The sequence below is a fragment of the Pelodiscus sinensis genome, chromosome 1 (genome assembly GCF_049634645.1).
Source record: "Pelodiscus sinensis isolate JC-2024 chromosome 1, ASM4963464v1, whole genome shotgun sequence".
NCBI classification, from domain to species: domain Eukaryota; kingdom Metazoa; phylum Chordata; order Testudines; family Trionychidae; genus Pelodiscus; species Pelodiscus sinensis.
Genome location: NC_134711.1, coordinates 141241780 through 141262091, shown reverse-complemented (window position 1 = coordinate 141262091; position 20312 = coordinate 141241780). Strand labels below are relative to the sequence as shown.

At 46.4% G+C, this 20312-nt stretch overlaps 1 protein-coding gene across 2 annotated transcripts in view; it reads right to left on the bottom strand.

Moving 5' to 3' along the window:
* Positions 1–18238, bottom strand: part of USF3 (upstream transcription factor family member 3) — a 62890-nt gene extending 44652 nt beyond the window's left edge. For both annotated transcript variants that reach the window (XM_075904999.1, XM_075905005.1), the window contains exons 1-3: positions 18133–18238; positions 10355–10475; positions 5681–5745 (exon numbers count right to left, since the gene is read on the bottom strand). In XM_075904999.1, coding sequence (XP_075761114.1) covers positions 5681–5727 — 47 coding nt within the window. In that variant the 5' untranslated portion in view covers positions 5728–5745; positions 10355–10475; positions 18133–18238. The remainder of the gene's footprint in view (positions 1–5680; positions 5746–10354; positions 10476–18132) is intronic.
* Positions 18239–20312: the final 2074 nt, after the last annotated feature.

Sequence of the window (20312 nt, the reverse complement as noted above, 5' to 3'; positions counted from 1 at the left end):
TCCATGAATCTATCTAAATTAGTCCAGGGTCCCAAACTGGAGTGGGACCTTGTACGTGTAGGCAAAGGTACTTTAGCCCTTTCAAGAATCTCTTTGTGAGTGGATGGTTGAAGACAGAGTGACTGTCTATATTGGCATGGCAGATTGTGATGGAGGCTAAGTGTACACAAATGGAACTTGAGCATAACACCCATTTTTTAAAGATTCAAAATACAGTCTTGAATGAGCAATAAAAGAACGCTCATTGCAGTGATGGGATTGATGGTGCACCAGAATCAGAACCTTTTCTATTTTTGGAGGTAAGTGCATTAAGTCTGCTATTTAAGGGCAGAGGGGTAGGGGGACTCTTTTACTGCCTCTGAACAGATCACCACCAAATCTCAAAAACATGGTGGACTCATGCCTTCAGTTACAGGGACTGTGGACTGGGGTATTTAACCTGCACCTTGTGAGAGGAGGCATGGAATCGACCTCAGAGGGATCAGAGGACTTACCTCCTTCGTGTGATGGTAAGTATGTCAAATCTTTCATAGCCATGTTGGAGCTATAAAAATGAATCAGGCTCAATCCCACTATATTTTCTGATGCTCTCTGAATAAAAGAGGAATGGTTAGGATAGGGTAGAGTAGTGGGACATCCCACATAATGAGGAACTCAACTTCCAAGGGCCTGAGAGTACAGGCCCACTCTTGAGAAGAATTGAGGGCATTTGACATGCTCCAATATGGCAAAGAGATCTCTGGCTGGGAATCCGCAGCGGCTGAACATGTGGTTTAGGCATTTTGTATCTAGCTTTCACTTGTTGTCTTGGGAGAGTCTCCTGCTCAGTGAGTCTGCAAAAGATATTCCAGTTTTCAGGGAAGTATGCAGATGAAAGACTGACGTGTTCAATAGGGAATGTGACTTCGTTCCCCCTTATCTGTTATTGTCGAACATGCAGGTGTTAGTGTCCATTATATCGCATATATCAAATGCCAGCAGGCTTTATAGACCGCCCACAGGTTGAGAAGCAGTGTGGATTCCACTAGGAACCACCTGACTTCACCATATGGGCGTTTTGGAGCACACTCTCACAGAGTGGGGAGGCATCAGTTGTTAGTACTGGAGATGATGCTGGCTGAAGGAAAGAGACCCTGACACAGATGTTTTTGGATTGTGTCCATCAGAGTGGCTAGCCCTTGAACTTAATAGGAATTTGCAAAGACTTGCCTGTGAGGTACCTGGTCAATGCATAGCCCAAGGGTGGGCAATAATTTGTAATGGGGGGGGGGCGGCGCCACGCCAAGATTTTGGCAAGTGGTCAAGGGCTGCACGTCTATGGAGAGGGTGTGGGGTCTGTGACAGAGGCTGGGTGCAGAAAGGAGTTTTTGGTAGGGGATTGGGGTGCAGGAGGGGGTGTAAGGTCTAAGAGGGAATTTGGGTGAATAAGGATGTTGTGATCTGGGCCAGGAGCTTGAGGTGTAGGATCCAGGAGAAGGTGTGGACTCTAGGAGAGTTTGCAGAGTCTGGGAGGGAGCTGTGACTTAGAAGAAGGGGGTTCAGAGGGTTTGGGTGATGAAATGGGGCAGGGAAATGAGGTACAGGGTTAGAGAGGGGGGTATGGGTGCAAGAGAGGATTTTGGCCTGAGGGAGGGATGTAGGAGAGGGTTCAGAGTCTGGGAGGGAGTTGTAATCTTGGAGAAGGAGGGAAATGGGTACAGAGGGTTTGGTGGCCTGGGACAGGAAGTTGGGGGACAGAAGAGGTGGGGTGCTAGAAGTAGGCTCTGAGATACACTTATTGAGGCAGCTCCCAGCCACCAGTCCAGCAGGAAGCAGAGCTGCAGTCTAAGGCTAATCTGCTAGCTGCACCATGTGGCTACGTTCTAGGCATTGTGTGGCTGGGAGGCAGGTTTCACACAGTGCCCCTGCCCCCAGCAAAATTTCTCAGCTCCTACTGTCTGGAAACTGGCCAATGAGAGCTCAGCAATTTTGCGGGGGGGGAGGGGGGGCGGAAGGAAGAAGGGGCAGTGTGCAAAGCCTCCCTTCCTCCCCAGCATCCAGAGCACCCAGATGTTTAAAGCATGAGCTGCTCTCTGCCTAAGGATACCAATGAGGCAGCTGCAGACTAGATCCAAGCATTGGCAGGCCAGATCTAGACCACTGGCCGCCTCTTGCCCACCTTGGTGTAGCCACATATGGAGACACCACATATACTGCTACCATGCAGCTGAGCAATTGGAGACATGTCTTTGCAGAGATCTAGGGGAGATCAACTAGTACTGAAAATCTGTCAGCTGGGACAGGTTCTGGTCTGTATCACATCCAAGTGTACCCCAATAACCTTCAGATGTTGTGCAGGTAAAACTTGAGAAAAGGTTAATTGCAATACAGCATGAACTGAGTCAGATTCAGATGGAGAAGACAATCATCTAAGTATGGGATTATGACAATGCCTTGTTTGTATAAGTAGGCTGCTACTAGCGCAAGAACTTTGGAGAAGACTCAAGGGGCTGCAGAAAGTCCAAAGAGAAGTTTCCTGTACTGGTCATGACTTGTTCCCATGATGAATCTGAGGAACCATCTGTCAACATGCAGAAAAACAGGCATCCTGTGCCAGTGCTGGGATAATGATGGATTACATACCCATTGCGAAGTAAGGATGTTAAAATGTGGTTATCAGGCTAATCATACAGCCAATACAATTTGTATTGGCTACACGATTAGTTGATAGGACCACTCTGCAGAGCTGCAGCGGGGGTAGCTCCAGGTTCTGGCTCGAGCTTGGACTGAGCAGTCCCGGCTTGGGCCAGCTCCGGAAGCCACCTGTGCTGCAGCTCTGGATTTTAAATGTAATAAAGAGCCACTGGGCTCTTACTACATTTAAAATGCAGAGGTGCAGCGACCAACATGAGCTAAGACTGCTGGGTCCCAGTTCGCACCGAGTCCAGCAGCCCATTCGTGGCAGATAGCCCAGTCTGCCACAAACGGGCTAGTGACAGAGCAGCCTCTGTTCGGAGGACAAGGTTGTCTGCTGTGAACAGAGGCTACTTAGTGGGAGTAGCTCCTCTCCACGGGGGGCGGGGGGGAGCTGCCCCCTGGGACCCCTGTGGACAGGGGCTACTTCCCAGAAGCCTCCCCTAGGCCCCCCCATCTGCCTCTGATAGAGGCAGCAGGGGGCAGTAGGTGGCACCTGAAGAGGGTGCTGGGGGGGAAGACCAGCTTTTAAGCTGGTTCCTGTTTCCCCCCCCCTTGCCTCTCAGAGACAGAAGGGGGGCGCGCCGCAGGGAGCATGGGGCCAGTGGGGACTCAAAAAAAGTGTTAATTTTTTTATATATATATTTATACTGTGTTTTAAAAAAATTGTAAGCTGCCTCAAATATTTTAAATAGAGAGGCGGGGTAAAAATATTGTAAAGAAAGTGCCCACTCTCCCATGTTTCTACTGCAGGTGCTGCAGAAGCACCACCGGAAGCACAGCACGAGTGGGGGACTCGAGCAGTCCCCCGCTCATGCCAGTTCCCACTGCGGCTGTTTCAGTCTTTGAAATGTACAAGAGCCTCGGGGAGCTCTGCTTGCATCCCCCACTGATGAATTCTATCCATTGACCTGGAACTAATGTGCACTTTTTGTCAATGATCAATAGTCCCAGCACGTGGCACATGGCTTGCAAAACAGAGAGGTCTCATTGGACTCAAGCCTTGGAGCTGCCACTGACCAACAAGTCATCAAGGTAAGGGCAGATTTGGATACTGTGATAAGCAGCCACCACTGCCGCACACTTGGTAAACACCATAATGCTGTAGCCAGGCCAAATAGGAGGACCAAAAACTGGCAGTAGGCAGAACTCGCCATAAAGCAGAGCAAGCATCTGTGACCAGGAAGATAGCTACATGAAAGCATGTGTCCTTCAGGTCAAGGGCAGCATACCAGTCTCCCAGATCCTGAGAAGGAATAATAGAAGCCAGGGAGAGCATGTGGAACTTCAGGTTTTTTAAGTTTCCAATAAGGTCTTGCAGATCCAGGATGGGATGGAAATCGCCCTTGGCCTTCGGAATTTAAAAAAAATATCAGGAATAGAACCCCTGCCTTTCCATGAGAGGAACTTCCCCTACTGTACCCAGCTACAGCAGCCCCTGAACCTCCTAAACTAGAAGACTCTTGTGAGAAAGGTTCTTTCAAGGGAGACTGGGAGGGGGTGAAGCAACTGAACCCATCACCCTGTGCTCTGGAGGCTGATACCCTATCCCCAAGGCCACTAGAGATTCCACCCCACCTCCCTCACTTCAGCAAGTCCCTTATCTTGCCTTCCTAATGCAGGAGCCAGATCCATCCCTAGGGCAGCTGGCGTTGGCCTTGAAACACTGTGTTCAGGACCCAAAGGTTCAAGGTTATAGCAGTGCACTCAGAGTAAAAAAAGAGAAGTGTCTGGAAAAAAACATCAGGCTCCACGGATCTGGGGAATAGTCTGATAGGTTGCCCTCTGCTGCACCCTCAGAATGATTTTTTGGCTCCCTGCTTATTATGGGTCAAGCCTGATGGGACAGCTAAAGGTAGGTAGCCTGGACGATGCTTGTAACTCCTATGTTCCTGGTGACACAGCTCTTCTCATGGTTGATTCCCTTGACCCTGAGCTTATTGTGGTTTGAACTACTTATGGGCTGGGCCAGGGACATACAGCTCTAGTGTCTTTAGTGTATTGTAAAAGTCCTTAAGCCCATGCAATTTAGTGTCCTTTTGCTCCACAAACGGAGCCCAACTGTCAAGGAGGAGGTCCTGCATTGCCTGTTGAGCTTCTGCCAACAAGCCAGAGAGGAGCAGCCAGGGTGCCTGTCACATGGACGTGGCTGTGGCTATAGTGTGAGCTGCAGAGTGCACTGCATCGGAAGCTGCTTGGAGAGTTGCTATAGCAGCCACTGTGCCCTCCTGGAGGATCACCCTGAATTCCTTATTGAATTCTTCATGGAATAGCTCCTTTAACTTAGCCATGGTCCACCATGAACTCACAGAGGCCAAGGAGAGCTTGGTGGTTGGCCACCCACAATGGAGAACTAGAGGATGAATAAATCTTACACCCAAACAGATCAGGTCTCTTGGAGACCTTGCTCTTTGGCATAATTATTGTTGAGAGGGATGGTCTCACGGCACGAAAAGCACCTCTTAAACCCAGGTGATCCAGGTACAAGTATGAAGGAAAACGCTTCCTGGGTGGCAAGGGCAGAAAGCAGGAAAAATGTAGTCTAAGCTAAAAACTAAAAGAGAGAGAAGAACTCTACTACTACTACTAAGCTAAACAGGGAAGGGTACTATCTAAAGATTCAGAGGATAGAAAAGCTCTCCTCCAAATTCCATCCTGGACCAAAAGCAATTGAGAAAGAATGGAGGGTGACTGGATCACACAGAGCTGCATATAAATCCTGCTCACAAGACAGGGAGGATCATGTGTGTGGTTCAACAGACAATACTACCAAAGATCCCTGAACCCAGGTACAGGAGGCAGTGCTGCTGTACTTACAGTGAGCAGCCATAGGAACATCATTCAAAGAAGAGCTTGTCTATCTGCTGCCCTGTAGATAACCGGAGGCCTTCACTGAGCCTATCTGGCCAAGGCAAACATACCATGGCAATTTAACAGATAGAGACAGAGGCTCTATAGAGTTTTCAGATAGCCATCAGGTGCCAGTCATTTAGTCACAGATATTTACCGGTGCTGCTTCTTCATAGGAGTCTCATTCTCTGTCATCTCTGGCATGGTTTCAGAAAGAAGGACCTGAAGAGAAATGGGCAAAATAATTAGCAAATATAGACCTCTGTAGAACTCTATTAGCACAGAAAAAGTTGTTTTCAACTAGAAGTGCAAGATCTATAGGAATGAACCAAGAAGTCCAGTGCCTTGATTTAGCAAATCTTTAGTCAAGAGGACATCCAAAAAGTAAGCGTGGTCCCTGCAGTACACAGTGTTTCTCTTTGATATAGATATATGGTTGATGTTAAGGTCAACCATCTTCATAGCATTGTTCCCCCTGAACCAGATGAATACCTCTCTATACAGTTCAGGAGCCCGCTCTTGAGGATGGGCAGAATGCCCTGGCAGGAGGAATGAACAGGCTGTCATGTACAAACACATTTTTATTTTTAACAGTTTTTAAATTTAAACACTCTCTTGAAATTTCTGTGTCTCATGAACACTCAGTTATAGGGATGTAAAATCCCATTTAATTAGTTAATCAGTTCAATGTGATGTTTAACTGGTTAACCAATTAAAGGGGGAGCAGGTGGGAGGGGGCTGCTGCAGCTGGGCTGGAACAGTCTCCCCACTCCTCCCCCATGGCTGAGGACTGCTCCAGCCCACCCTGCGGTGCACCAGTTACAGACAGGGGCTGCTTCAGCCCGTCTGGAGCATTCCTGTCTGCAACACGTCCTGCAGGGCTAGAGCAGCCCACTGCCCAGTGGAAGAGGAGCTGCTCCAGCCCCCAACTGCTAACTGGAACTGGTAAGCCTCGCCTGTTAAGGGTGATGCTTATTGGTTAGCCACTAAACCATTCAACATTCCTGATTGACTAGAGCAGTGTCGCTCAACCTTTGTTTGAGAAAGTATCCCTTTAAAAAAATTATAAGTACCCCCCAGTACCTAGTTTTGAGACGCACAAAAAAAATTTTCTGCCATTGTAACACATTTTGTTTAAACAACTTAATCGTAGCCGGGTGGGCAATGACATTTTTGGGTGTAAAAAGTAGAAAAATAATAAAGCGCAGTAATGTACATAAGGAAGGATAGGGTGGATACTAGTCTAATAGGTCATATTGGAGGTACAATGTCCGGGCCAAATTGGGTAAAGAATGTGAATGAGGCCAAACAGCAAAAATTAAGATGTTTGTACACCAATGCGAGGAGTCTAGGTAACAAAAAGGAGGAACTAGAGCTATTGGGTCCAGGAAGTGAAACCAGATATTATAGGAATAACAGAAACATGATGGAATACTAGGCATGACTGGAGTACAGGTATTGAAGGGTATGTGCTGTTTAGGAAAGACAGAAATAAGGGTAAAGGTGGTGGAGTCGCATTGTATATCAGATCCTCCCCTGGGATAGTGCTTGGGGTGTGTTATAGACCACCAGGATCCAATTTGGATATGGATAGAGACATCTTTAATGTTTTTAATGAAGTAAATACTCATGGAAACTGCGTAATCATGGGAGATTTCAACTTTCAAGATATAGACTGGAGAACAAGTGCTAGTAATAATAATAGGGCTCAGATTTTCCTAGATGTGATAGCTGATGAATTCCTTCATCAAGTAGTTGCTGAACCAACAAGGGGGAATGCTATTTTAGATTTGGTTTTGGTGAGTAGCGAGGACCTCATAGATGAAATGGTTGTAGGGGACAACCTTGGCTCGAGTGATCATGAGCTAATTCAGTTCAATTAAATGGAATGATAAACAAAAATAAATCTGAGACTAGGGTTTTTGATTTCAAAAGGGCTAGCTTTAATAAATTAAGGAAATTAGTTAGGGAAGTTGATTGGACTAAAGAAATTATGGATCTTGAGGTGGAGGAGGCCTGGAATTATTTTAAGTTAAAGTTGCAGAAGCTGTCAGAAGCTTGTATCCCAAGAAAAGGGAAAAAATTAGCTAATTCAGTTCAAATTAAATGGAAGGATAAACAAAAATAAATCTGAGACTAGGGTTTTTGATTAGCTAATACTTTGCTTCAGTCTTTAATGAGGCTAATGAAGAGCTTAGGGATAATGGTAACATAACAAATGGGACTAAGGATGTGGAGGTAGATATTACCATATCCGAGGTAAAAGCCAAACTTGAACAGCTTAATGGGAGTAAATCGGGGGGCCCAGATAATCTTCATCCAAGAATATTAAAGGAACTGGCACATGAACTTGCAAGTCCATTAGCAAAAATTTTTAATAAATCTCTAAACTCAGGGGTTGTACCATTTGACTGGAGAATTGCTAATATAGTTCCTATTTTTAAGAAAGGGAAAAAAAGCGACCCGGGTAACTATAGGCCTGTTAGTTTGACATCTATAGTATGCAAGATCTTGGAAAAAATTTTGAAGGAGAAAGTAGTTAGAGACATTGAGGCTAATGGCAATTGGGACAAATTACAACATGGTTTTACAAAAGGTAGATCATGCCAAACCAACCTGATCTCCTTTTTTGAGAAAGTAACAGATTTTTTAGATAAAGGAAATGCAGTGGATCTAATCTACCTCGACTTTAGTAAGGCATTTGATACAGTACCACATAAGGAATTAGTGGTTAAAATGGAAAAGATAGGGATTAATATGAAAGTTGAGAGGTGGATAAGCAACTGGCTAAAGGGGAGACTACAGCGGGTTATATTGAAAGGTGAACTGTCAGGTTGGAGGAAGGTTACTAGCGGAGTTCCTCAGGGATCAGTTTTGGGGCCAATTTTATTTCATCTTTTTATCGCTGACCTTGGCACCAAAAGTGGAAGTGTCCTGATAAAATTTGCGGATGACACAAAGTTGGAAGCTATTGCCAATTCAGAAAAGGATCGGGATATCATACAGGAAGATCTGGATGATCTTGTAAATTGGAGTAATAGCAATAGGATGAAATTTAATAGTGAGAAGTGTAAGGTTATGCATTTAGGGATTAATAACAAGAATTTTAGTTATAAGCTGGGGACACATCAGTTGGAAGTAACGGAGGAGGAGAAGGACCTTGGAGTCCTGGTTGATTATAGGATGACTATGAGCCGCCATTGTGACATGGCCGTGAAAAAGGCCAATACGGTCTTGGGATGTATTAGGCGAGGTATTTCCAGTAGAGATAAGGAGGTGTTAGTGCCATTATACAAGGCATTGGTGAGACCCCATTTGGAACACTGTGTGCAGTTCTGGTCTCCCATGTTTAAGAAGGATGAATTTAAACTGGAACAGGTACAAAGAAGGGCCACTAGGATGATCCGAGGAATGGAAAACCTGTCTTATGAAAGGAGACTCAAGGAGCTTGGCTTGTTTACCTTAACCAAAAGAAGGCTGGGGGGGGACATGATTGCACTCTTTAAATATATTAGAGGGATAAATACCAGGGAGGGAGAGGAATTATTTAAGCTTAATACCAATGTGGACACAAGAACAAATGGATATAAGCTGGCTAGTAGGAAGTTTAGACTTGAGATTAGACGAAGGTTTCTAACCATCAGAGGAGTAAAGTTCTGGAACAGCCATCCAAGGGAAGTAGTGGGGGCAAAAGATCTATCTGGTTTCAAGATTAAACTAGATGGGTTTATGAAGGAGATGGTTTGATGAGGTAACATGATCTTGGTAACTAATTGACCATTCATTATCAGTGGGAAATAGGTCAATGGAGGGATGATAGGAGTTATTATAGAGAACTTTCTGGGTGTCTGGCTGGTGAGTCTTGCCCACATGCTCAGGGTTTAGCTGATCACCATATTTGGGGTCGGGAAGGAATTTTCCTCCACGGTAGATTGGCAGAGACCCTGGAGGTTTTTTGCCTTCCTCTGTAGCATGGGGTACAGATCACTGCTGGAGGATCTCTGCATCTTGGGGTTTTCAAAGTATTTGTAGGCTTCAATATCTGAGATATAAGTGAGAGGATTATTCTAGGAGGGGTGGGTGAGATTCTGTGGCCTGTACTGTGCAGGGGGTCAGACTAGATGATCATAATGGTCCCTTCTGTCCTTAAAGTCTATGAGTAAAACTTAAAACAAAAATTCAGTTTTCTCCAAATTTCAGCTGTATTGACGTACCCCCCAGATTTCTTTTAAAGTACCCCTAGAGGTACTCAAGCCACTAGTTGAGAAACATTGGACTAGAGCATGGAAACCCATAAAGCAAAACAAACTAGACATCAAAGTGAAAAAGCAAACAAACAGGTATGCACTGACCAAATGCAGGGACACACAAAAATATCAACTGAAAAAAATACTAAAAAGTCTATTACATTTTTTAAAAAAATTGTTTCACTTAAAACAGTTAAAAGGTTGTTTTTCTTACATCTTTTTATTTTGTTATTTTCCTGATAGTTGATAAAAAATCCCTTACTTGCTGCACTATGGTCCCAAATGAGTAAGATATTTAAGTAAAATGATGAATGGTCACTCGGCTCCAGAATTTGACACTTGCTTAAATACTTTGCTGAATCAGAACCTCTGTTCCTATATTTGATTACTTTAGACCCTCTTTGTTGGGCTTCATCCCCTTTTTTATATTAGTCAAAAATTGGTCTCAAAGGAAAAAGGAGTATTTTACAAAAGGGTGCGTCAGATTTAGAAAGTAATGTATGAAGCCTAGAACACAGTATCCCATATTATCAACTGAGTATCCAATACTTTGGATTGCTGCTAACATTCTTTCACCCACCAACCTGTAGCTGGAATTCTTCACATGAATTCTCAGACTCCTTCTAGATTCACCTCACATTATTTTCTGATCCAGACACATCAGGGTCCACTGGCAGACACTCCTTATGTTAAACTTTTCTGTTACTGTACAAGAGAAAAAAAAGTGATATTAAATCTGGACACCAGGCAACATTTAAGTTTCTATAACTTTACCTTGATGATACTGACTGTACAAGTAAGAAGATGGCTTACTTTTAGATAGTCTGAAATCTAAAGAGCACCAAAGTTTAGAACTGTGTGTTTAAGAGCACTGTGGGGAGGCATACAGAGGCCCTGTACTGCTGCACACAGAAATGAAATTTGGACTCAACCTTGCATGCCCTAAATTGTTGATTGAACAAGAAATCTATGCTTATTAAGACAACTAAGAAAAATAGATTCTACCTCTGAAAGTTTCCATCTCATGCTCAAGGAAAGGATGTTAGAGATGGACTACAGGGAAAATACCACCATGTTGTGAGTAAAACAAAAACAAAACAAAAAAACAAACTGAGATCACATCTGATTGCAGATACTTAAGATCCAATTCTGCACAATTCCATAAGCCTTCAACTACTCAGTCAGACTTGGTGGTGCTCTGATCTTCATAATGTTGCACTCTTTATCACCTATAAATCAAGTTTCTACAGTGGCATCATGTTCTAATTGGTATCTTATATTACCCAACTCCAGCAAATTTGCACCAAATACTTCATAATCCAACCTAACTTCTCATTGTGTGTCTTCCCTCCATGTGAAAAATGCCACTTTGGTGTCCCATTCACTCTCTCATCCCATAACTATCTCCATGCCTTTCCTCTTTAATTTATGAGAGCTGTAGATATGATTTCAGTAGAATTTTATATTTAGTGTACACATTCCAAGACACAACTTGTGCATTCATACTAGGCTTGTAACTTCTCTTTCATCATAAAATCCTAGTACAATGGCAGTGAAAATAATTTAAAAAAATATCTGAAGTAAGCAGATACCAAGACACTAAATAGGCCATATTCCCTCATACTTCACATAATTAGTATGTTTGTTTCATAATGTACAATACAGTTGAAGAATTCACTGCTCTTCTCTGCTCACACTTACCATTTATTTTTTAAATATTCAATTAAAATCAGCCAGTTTCAGATTATTTTCCATTGCTCCTTCCACAAAGCCTGAGACTATTCTGCCCATAATTTGAGAAGAGTCCACCCATCTTTAAAATTCTTCCACAGATGTTGAAGAGTTTTATTTTATATAAAAACACCTGAGGCAGGCCCATGTCAGATTACACTGGTTTACGGGGCTTGGAGTGCAGGGCTATAAAACTAGGTGTAGACGGTTGGGCTCAGACATGAACCAAGGCTCCAGGACACTGCCTTTCACGGGACCCTATAGCCTGGGCTCCAGCCCAAGCCTGAATGTCTACACAGCAATTTTATAGCCCTGCAGTCCTAGTCTTCTGAGCCCAAGTCAGTTGACTTGGGTTAGTTGCAGGTGCTTTATTTCACTATACGGATATATAAGAGTAAGAGTTTGGAAATCTGAGGGCATTTCCATAATATCAATGCTTTCTCTACGTTTTTTATTTACTACTTTGGTACCATCTACAGTAGACTTCCGATAATCCGGCACCTTTGGGACCCAAGTGATGCCGGATTATTGGATATGCCGGACTATTGGGAGGTACTCCGGCGGGGGGGGCTGTAACGGGTCTGCCGGGACCCGCACTGCCTCCGACGGGGGCGGGAGCTCGGTGGGGAACAGCGTGGCGAGGGCCGAACCCTCCGCCATTTTGCAGGGAGGCAAAGCCTGCAAGCGGCAGCGGCAGCGAGGGGACGAGAGGCAGGCAGCTGCTTCAAGAAGTTGTTAGTCAATTACACTACCACCTGGAATCTACTGGTAAAAGCAGCAGGGACAGGGAGGGGAGAAGATCTCGTCAGTTTCAGCAGCAGCCAGTCACCTGAGGATCCACCCGTACCCACTGACCCCCGTTTCTCCAGGCAGTGGAGGAAGGATAAATTACAAGCTTATAATTGACTAACAACTTCTTGAAGCAACTGCCTGCCTCTCGCACCCTCCCTGCAAAACGGTTGTTCCCCAGCAACCCCCGCCCCTGCCCCCGCCAGAGGCAGTAGAGGAAAGATAAATTGCGAGCCTGTCACCTGAGGATCCACCCAGCGGTAGTGTAATTGACTAACAACTTCTTGAAGCAGTTGCTGGAGCACTTCCGGGTTCCAGTTGGTGCTGGACTATCGGGAGTGCTGGACCACTGGATGCCAGACAATTGGAGTTTTATTGTACTTCTAAGACTATTTCTTCAGAGAACAATCTTTCGCTGCACAAGTACACGTTGAAACATTTATATATATTAAAGGGATGGTATCAAAGCCTGTTATTAAGGTTACCCAACACTTCCAAATACAAGACCCTTCTTACAACTTTGCGAAACCTAAACTGTTTGGACTAAAATTTTCCATTGTAAGTGTCTGCCTTATGCTTGCATTTTCTGGAAAGTTTTCAGCCAAAACGGTTGAGCCATGTTAGAGAACAAGGGTAGTGAAAATATATATATATATATATATTTTTTTTTTAAGACAACAAAAGTCTCAAGAATTTCTTAAACAGCTTCAATACCCCCATGCCCTGTCATCTCTGTACTGGGGAGAGGTGCCTTTCCTTTGGCCATGGCAGCTTTGGGGTTTGGGGAGAGGCATTTCCCCCCACTGCAACCCTGAGCTCCTGTGTGGGGCTTAATAACCAATGCACAAGGCTTAATAAGGACCTGCACAGCCATGTAGGAAAGGAATAGATTGAGACAAGGAGTTTGATGAGACAGAAATGAGAGAGGTAGAGAGTGAAATGTCCCACTCCCATCATTATTTCTTTTCATTTTTTCTGGGAGATAAGTTTTTCAGGGCATAAATAGGGCTTCATGTCTGTCACAGATTTGATGACTGTGTGACTTCTATGGGGACCAGTGTAGCAGACACCAGGGCTGACCTAGTAGCTGGCTCCAAAGTCAGCTGCTTAGGTGGCCGCCAGGACAACTAGAGCCACCGCTGCTCCAACAGTCCTGGGCCGCAATGCCCAAATGGCAGCAGCTGCTCCAGCACAGCGGGCCCAAGCTATGGGCTGACAGGATGATAGCCTGGGGCGCCCGATTGTAAGGGGTACCACATGGTGCTGCTGGGCTGGGTGGGGGCGGGGCTGTGCATATGCTGCGTGCCCAGGACCCAAGAATGGCTCGGGCCGGCTCTGTTCTCCAGTAACTCCTCCCAGCAATAACACCTCTTCTTAGGCACCTGCACACACTTAAGATTTAATCATAGTTATTTTTAATATAAGTCACGGCCAGGTTACGGGCCATGAATTTTTGCTTATTGCCTATGACCTGTCCATAACTTGTACTAAAAGTACCCATGACTAAATCGTAACCTTAGCTATCAACATCTTAAATTCTACTGGGAAGATGGGATACCGTTGTACAAGATTGTGTTAGTGGATGCTATTAATCATTTCTTTCATCTTGAGAGGATTACCTGACTGAAGTTGCTTTGTCTGGTAACCAGTAGCATGTTAGAGTATAGCCGATTAACCGGTAAGCATTTGCTTATCAGTTAACTGGCTGATGTTACTGTTTAACTGCAGCCCACTGCTCCCTCTCCCACCCATCCCCGCAACTCTGCAAGTAAATTTGGAGCCAGCAGGCAAGCAAGCTGGCTCAGTCCTGGCATCGGGGGTGGCTGCCAGGATCCAGCCACTCTCAGGCTACCTCTGCTGTCATTCTCCATTTTAAAAAACTTAGTTGGCAGCAGGGAGCTGGTGCATGCAGGGAGTTTGCTGGTTCCTAATGCAGAGCCGCAGTGGGGGCAGCCTGGGAGCAAGGGCAGCTGTTGGGACTAGGACTGAGCCAGCCTGCCAGCTGCAAGTTTTTTAAAATACAGAGTGGCAGAGGGGGCAGGCTGGGAGCGGGGGACAGCTGCCGGGATCCAGTCCATGCCAGGACTGAGCCTACCGGCTCTGACTGCAGAACCCACAGCAGGCTGTAAAGGGAAATCCTGTCTTACTAATCTATTAGAGTTCTTTGAAGGGGTTAACAAACATGTGGACAAGGGGGATCCAGTAGATATAGTATACTTGGATTTTCAGAAAGCCTTTGACAAGGTCCCTCACCAAAGGCTCTTGTGTAAATTACATGGCCATGGGATAAGAGGGAAGGTCCTTTCTTGGATTGAGAACTGGTTAAAAGACAGGAAACAAAGGGTAGGAATAAATGGTGAGTTTTCTGATTGGAGAGGGGTAACTAGTGGTGTACCCCAAGGGTCAGTCCTGGGACCAATCCTTTTCAACATATTCATAAATGATCTGGAGAAAGGGGTAAGCAGTGAGGTAGTAAAGTTTGCAGATGATACCAAACTGTTTAGGATAGTCAAGACAGAAGCAGACTGTGAGGGACTCCAAGAAGATCTCACCAAACTGAGTGATTGGGCAACAAAATGGCAAATGAAATGTAATGTGGATAAGTGTAAAGTAATGCACATTGGGAAAAATAACCCCAACTATGCGTACAGTATGATGGGGGCTAATTTGGCTACGACAAATCAGGAAAGAGATCTTGGAGTTATCGTGGACAATTCTCTGAAAACTTCCACACAGAGTGCAGCGGCGGTCAAAAAGGCAAATAGGATGCTAGGAATTATTAGGAAAGGGATAGAAAATAAGACCCAGAATATCTTACTGCCCCTGTATAAAACTATGGTACGCCCACATCTTGAATACTGTGTACAGATGTGGTCTCCTCACCTCAAAAAAGATATTTTGGCCTTGGAAAGGGTTCAGAAAAGGGCAACTAAAATGATTAGGGGTTTGGAACGGGTCCCATATGAGGAGAGGCTAAAGAGACTGGGACTTTTCAGTTTAGAAAAGAGGAGACTGAGGGGGGATATGATAGAGGTCTATAAAATCATGAGTGGTGTGGAGAGGGCTGATAAAGAAAAGTTATTTATTAGTTCCCATAATAGAAGAATTAGAGGACACCAAATGAAATTAATGGGTAGCAGGTTTTAAACTAATAAAAGGAAGTTCTTCTTCACACAGCGTGTAGTCAACCTGTGGAACTCCTTGCCAGAGGAGGCTGTGAAGGCTAGGACTATAACAGAGTTTAAAGAGAAGCTGGATAAATTCATGGAGGTTAGGTCCATAAAAGGCTATTAGCCAGGGGATAAAATGGTGTCCTGGGCCTCTGTTTGTCAGAGGCTGGAGAGAGATGGCAGGAGACAAATCGCTTGATCATGGTCTTCAGTCCACCCTCTCTGGGGCACCTGGTGCTGGCCACTGTCGGTAGACAGGATACTGGGCTAGATGGACCTTTGGTCTGACCCAGTACGGCCGTTCTTATGTAGGCTGCAGTAAATTCCCTTTGTAAAAGTAATGGTTAATTGTGTAACTGACAGGATATTTCACCATTACATGCTTAATACACATATTACACAATTTTTAACATCCCTACTAACCAAATGCCAGGAGCTCCATGTGTCCCCCATTTTCCTTTTCCAGTGTTTAGATTTTCACCAAAATAAATAAAAGTTCTACCAACTGACACACAGAACAATCCAAAATGTTGGAGATTGGTTGGATGTGGTGTTCAAGCATTCTGTTGCATCCAAACAGAAAAATGGCATTAAGCTGAACACAGGGCCTTGCAAGCTTGGCCAATGATTAAAAATGTATATTTACATTCCTTATTCTCCAATGTAAATCTTCCTGTACTCATCCACAACCCCGACTATATTCATGACTGAATTTGTTCTGAGGGTTAGTGTACGATTATCTATTTAAGGTAAGAGTTTTTAAAGGCTTACAAGAATCAATAGAGTTGCCAGTTTGGTTGGATGCATTTCTGGAGGTTTCATCAGTCCTTGCATGGTTAGAGAGCAAGCACTGGCTCTCTGCTGTGGGGGGAAGCAGTGAGGAAATGGCACTAAAGCCCCTGCCCGGCAGCCCTGCACACTGAACCACTCATTTTTGGCCCTGCCCCAGGAGGACCCCACAAATCTACTAACCCCAACCCCCCAGAAGAGTTACCCTGGACCTTGGGGCAAACCACGAGCCTCAGTGCCTCTCCTGCCCACCACAGGACTGGAGCATGAGGGAATCCTGGTGCCCAGAGTTGCATGAGTGAAGTGAGTATTTCTCCCTCCCCCTGCCTGCTTTTCAATTAGAGGGCACATCAGTGATGGTTGTGGTTTGGGTTTTTTCCCCCCTCCTCATTTGGGGGCGAGGTCAGTGAAGTTCTTTTGATTCTCACTTGTGTGTGGGCCTCAGACTGATTTCTCTGCGGGTGAGTGTACCCCAACTCAAAAAAGGTCCTCCACCTCTAAATCAAGACACTGTTTAATATTACAGAAAATCTGAACCAAGATCTTTATATGGTGATTGGCTGGAAGCAAAGCAGGAATTGTGCATGGTCCACATACAAGAGACAAATTAACCCAGAAGCTAAGTCAGATATCTCATTTTAGATAAGGTGTGCTAATCTTTTATCTCTCTCTTCTGAACTAAAAAGATTATCTTTAACAATAATGTACATGCTGAGGGATTGTGAGGACTCTAATTGTCCCTTCCCACTTGTTTGTTTAAAGCCATGGTCCTGAAGGTTTCTAAAAGGTCAGCTGTTGGTTCCTGATAAATATGGTGATCCTGAGAAGAGTAGATGCATATCCCTTTTATTACTATTATTTTAAAAGTTACCAATTTAAATGATTCAAGGTATACTGTTTAAACAATTAACTGATTGGGGCTGGGTTGGCTCTGGTCATCTGGGCACAGCAGGGCCTGGGGTTGGTCTGTGCAATATGGCCAGTGACTAACTTTTTCATAAGAAGTTTTAAGACTTTGTGCTATCCATTAAAGGCCAATTGTGAGCAATATCTTTCATCACTCCATGGGCTAGGATCCTGAGAGCTTGAGTGGAGGGAAAATGCATTACAAGGGAGATAAAGACACAAGTTACATGGCTGTGCGCTATCTCTCTTTAAAGATAGTCATTTGTACTCGCCTGTGGAGGCCTCAGAAACTAGAAGAGAAGATAGGCCTATCCCTATTTTGATTAAAAACCCCACAGCAAGAATAGTCAATGTTTTGTCAAGCTCCAAATTTATTGGCCAAAGTATAATCAAGACTCAGACTTCAGAGAAAGCGCCTGTCAGCGTAGCCTGACCCCACAGACAGCCCCCGCCTCTTGCCTCCCCTTCCCCACAGCCTGTACGGTTCTGCCTGTACACACAGCCACGGCTCGGCAGCGCCGGTCCCAACTCTAGACTAAGACCCGTGGTCGCAGCACGGGAAGGAGCCTGTAAGCAGGGCTGCCCCGCGCTAGGGCTGCAGCGGGCCCCCCGCCGCCGCGCGTACCCAGCTGCTCAGGCGGAGCAGCGCGCGGGGGTTTCACAGCGAGGCTCGAGGGGCTCGCGGATGGGGCCGGCGCCCCAGGCAACGCGGTTTCCCGACCGGGCTCCTGGCCGCTCGTTTGACGCCCGGGGAGCCGCGCGGGTCCCACCGTCAGCCCCGGGCTTCGGCGAAGCAGCGGCCACCTCCCCGCAGCGCCCTCGGCGGCCGGCTCAGCGCGGGGCCCGGCAGCCACTCGCAGCCCCGTCACCGGCCCCTGCCCGATGCCCCCAGCGCCGTTAACGGCCGCACCGGCCTCCGCACTTCAACCCCTCCCCCAACGTTTCGGCTCCGCCCAGAGGCGCCGAGCGGGACTCACCGGCGGGCAGAGCGGCCTCGGCAGCCCCACCGCGGGGACCATCCTCCGGACGGATGCCCCGCGTCCCCCCCTTCCACAGACTCCACTCTGATCCCCTCAGCCCCCCCCCCACTCACACCCTAGCCTACTGCGCGCCCACGCGACCCACGGCGACCAATCAAGTGCCGCACACTGCGTGGCCTGGTCCAATCCGTGCCCCAGCCGCGAGGCAGCCCTGCGCCGCACGCCCTGCTAGCCAGGCCTGGCCAATCAGACACAGAGAAGCCGGAGAGCCGTAAAGGCGGCCAAAATTGTTGGTTGCACGAAACAGGAACTGATAGTGATCGGCATCCCGCGGAGCCAGTGAGGAGCGGGAGTTGGGACAGGAGGGCGGGGACATTCCTTAAAGGAGACGCTGCGGGGAGAAGGACTGCAGGGGCTGCGAGTCGCTGGGGGTTGCGGGCCCGGCGCAGAATCAGAAGAGAGCGCGGGGCCGCGCGTAGGAGCCCGGCCCAGCCGAGGTCGTGCGGTGCCGCCGCAGAGCCCTTCCCCCCGCCCTGCGGGGGGGGGCAGAACCCGGCTCACCTGCGAGCGCGGCTGGGCGCTGCCGAGGGCTCCCCACCCCAGCGCTGATTGGCTGCCCTTCCCGGGGGCGGGGACAGCCAGAGCGTCCCTCCCGCACGCCCGTGCTCAGCCCTGCCCCCTAGGCGTGCAAAGGGCCCCCCGCACCGGGCTAACCCGCGCCTGGCTCCGAGAGGCTGCTGCAGCCCGCCTGGGCCCCCCATGCTGCCCATCCTTCCCCGTCTGATGGGCCTGGCTGCTGCCCCCCCCTGCAGCCCGGTGGGCTAGTCAGTCAGTTTAAACATATTAACTGGTTAACATTTTACAGGGGGATTGTATATCCCTGCTTCCTCGGGTTCCTTCATCTCCTCTAGAGATGTGCCTAGTTTTACAACGAACTAAGGAAGATGCTAAAGTCGGGACAAACTGACTGCTCTATATACTATACACTGGAATGTAAGTACCGTATTTATATTCCAATTGACTTAGAACTGTACGGTAAATGAGAAGACAAGCAGTTTTTCAGTACAAAAGTATGGCTGATGTAAGTAGTTTTTAAGTGAGATGACATTTGAAGGTACACAAGAGAAACTCGTCTCTTAAAAAGGGTCACCCTAGTGTGGGGAGGTTCAGAGCTACTGCTCTAGAGGGCTAGAAGTTTGTTTCCCAAAGCTGGCTATGGCCATAGGAAGCTAGTTCCTTGGTGGGGGTGAATTTCTGTGATCCTTTGGCTCAATCCCCTGCTCCAGCTTGCGTTCTTTGGATTTGGCTCTTCCATGGAAAGACTCTATGCATCACACTGACACATTCAAACAAAACTTTATTGGTTGACATTCTGCAAAGAAGGCATTATCTTTGTGATCATTAAGTTGTGGAGAGCAAGGTGTTTTGTAGGGGGGACCAGGGGCTTTCCCATCTATTCCTGAGGATTTAACAAGGTCTCCCAGCTGTGAGAATCCCCAACTGGGCTTGCTCTCAGGAGCCTAAATGGATTCCCCCTACTGAAAATCCTTAGGTCCATTCATCCTCTGGACATAAGCTAAATAACTATGTTCCTGTAACATTGTAAATGCCACCTGCCTGTGACTCCATTTTGGATCACTGTAAATAGCTAATCCTGTTTGGCTTGTTCGAGATCAGGTACTTTCTAGATAGCGAAGTAGCAGAGGATTAGAGTGGGAGGAGAGAAAGAAGACACCACTCATCTTTCCTTCCTTCCAGTGGGCTTCATGAGAGCAGCAGGATGGGAAACCCACTCCTGTTAGGCTCACTGGGGGATCATTTCCAACCCTCAGGCTGCTTGTCAGTGATCTGATATCTGTTTTCTCAGGAAACACACAGCTGTGCTGTAGCTTAACTATGAGAGACAATTTTCTCCAGGTTGTATGGCTAACTTTGGACATCCAGCCAAATCACATTTTCTTCTAGGCCTGTAGAGCATATGAAAGGTTCAAAATAACAAAACACTCCTTCCCTTTTGATTATAGGGATATTCAGTCTCTAAGACTACCTGTGGAGATTTCCTGAAGTGAGTTTTTTCCCCCCCTCTTTGGTGTGAAAGGGTTAAGCATCCTGCAGGATAAATGACCCAAATTCCACCTTTAAGAATGGAAAATGAGCAATTGCCTCATGTTACTCCC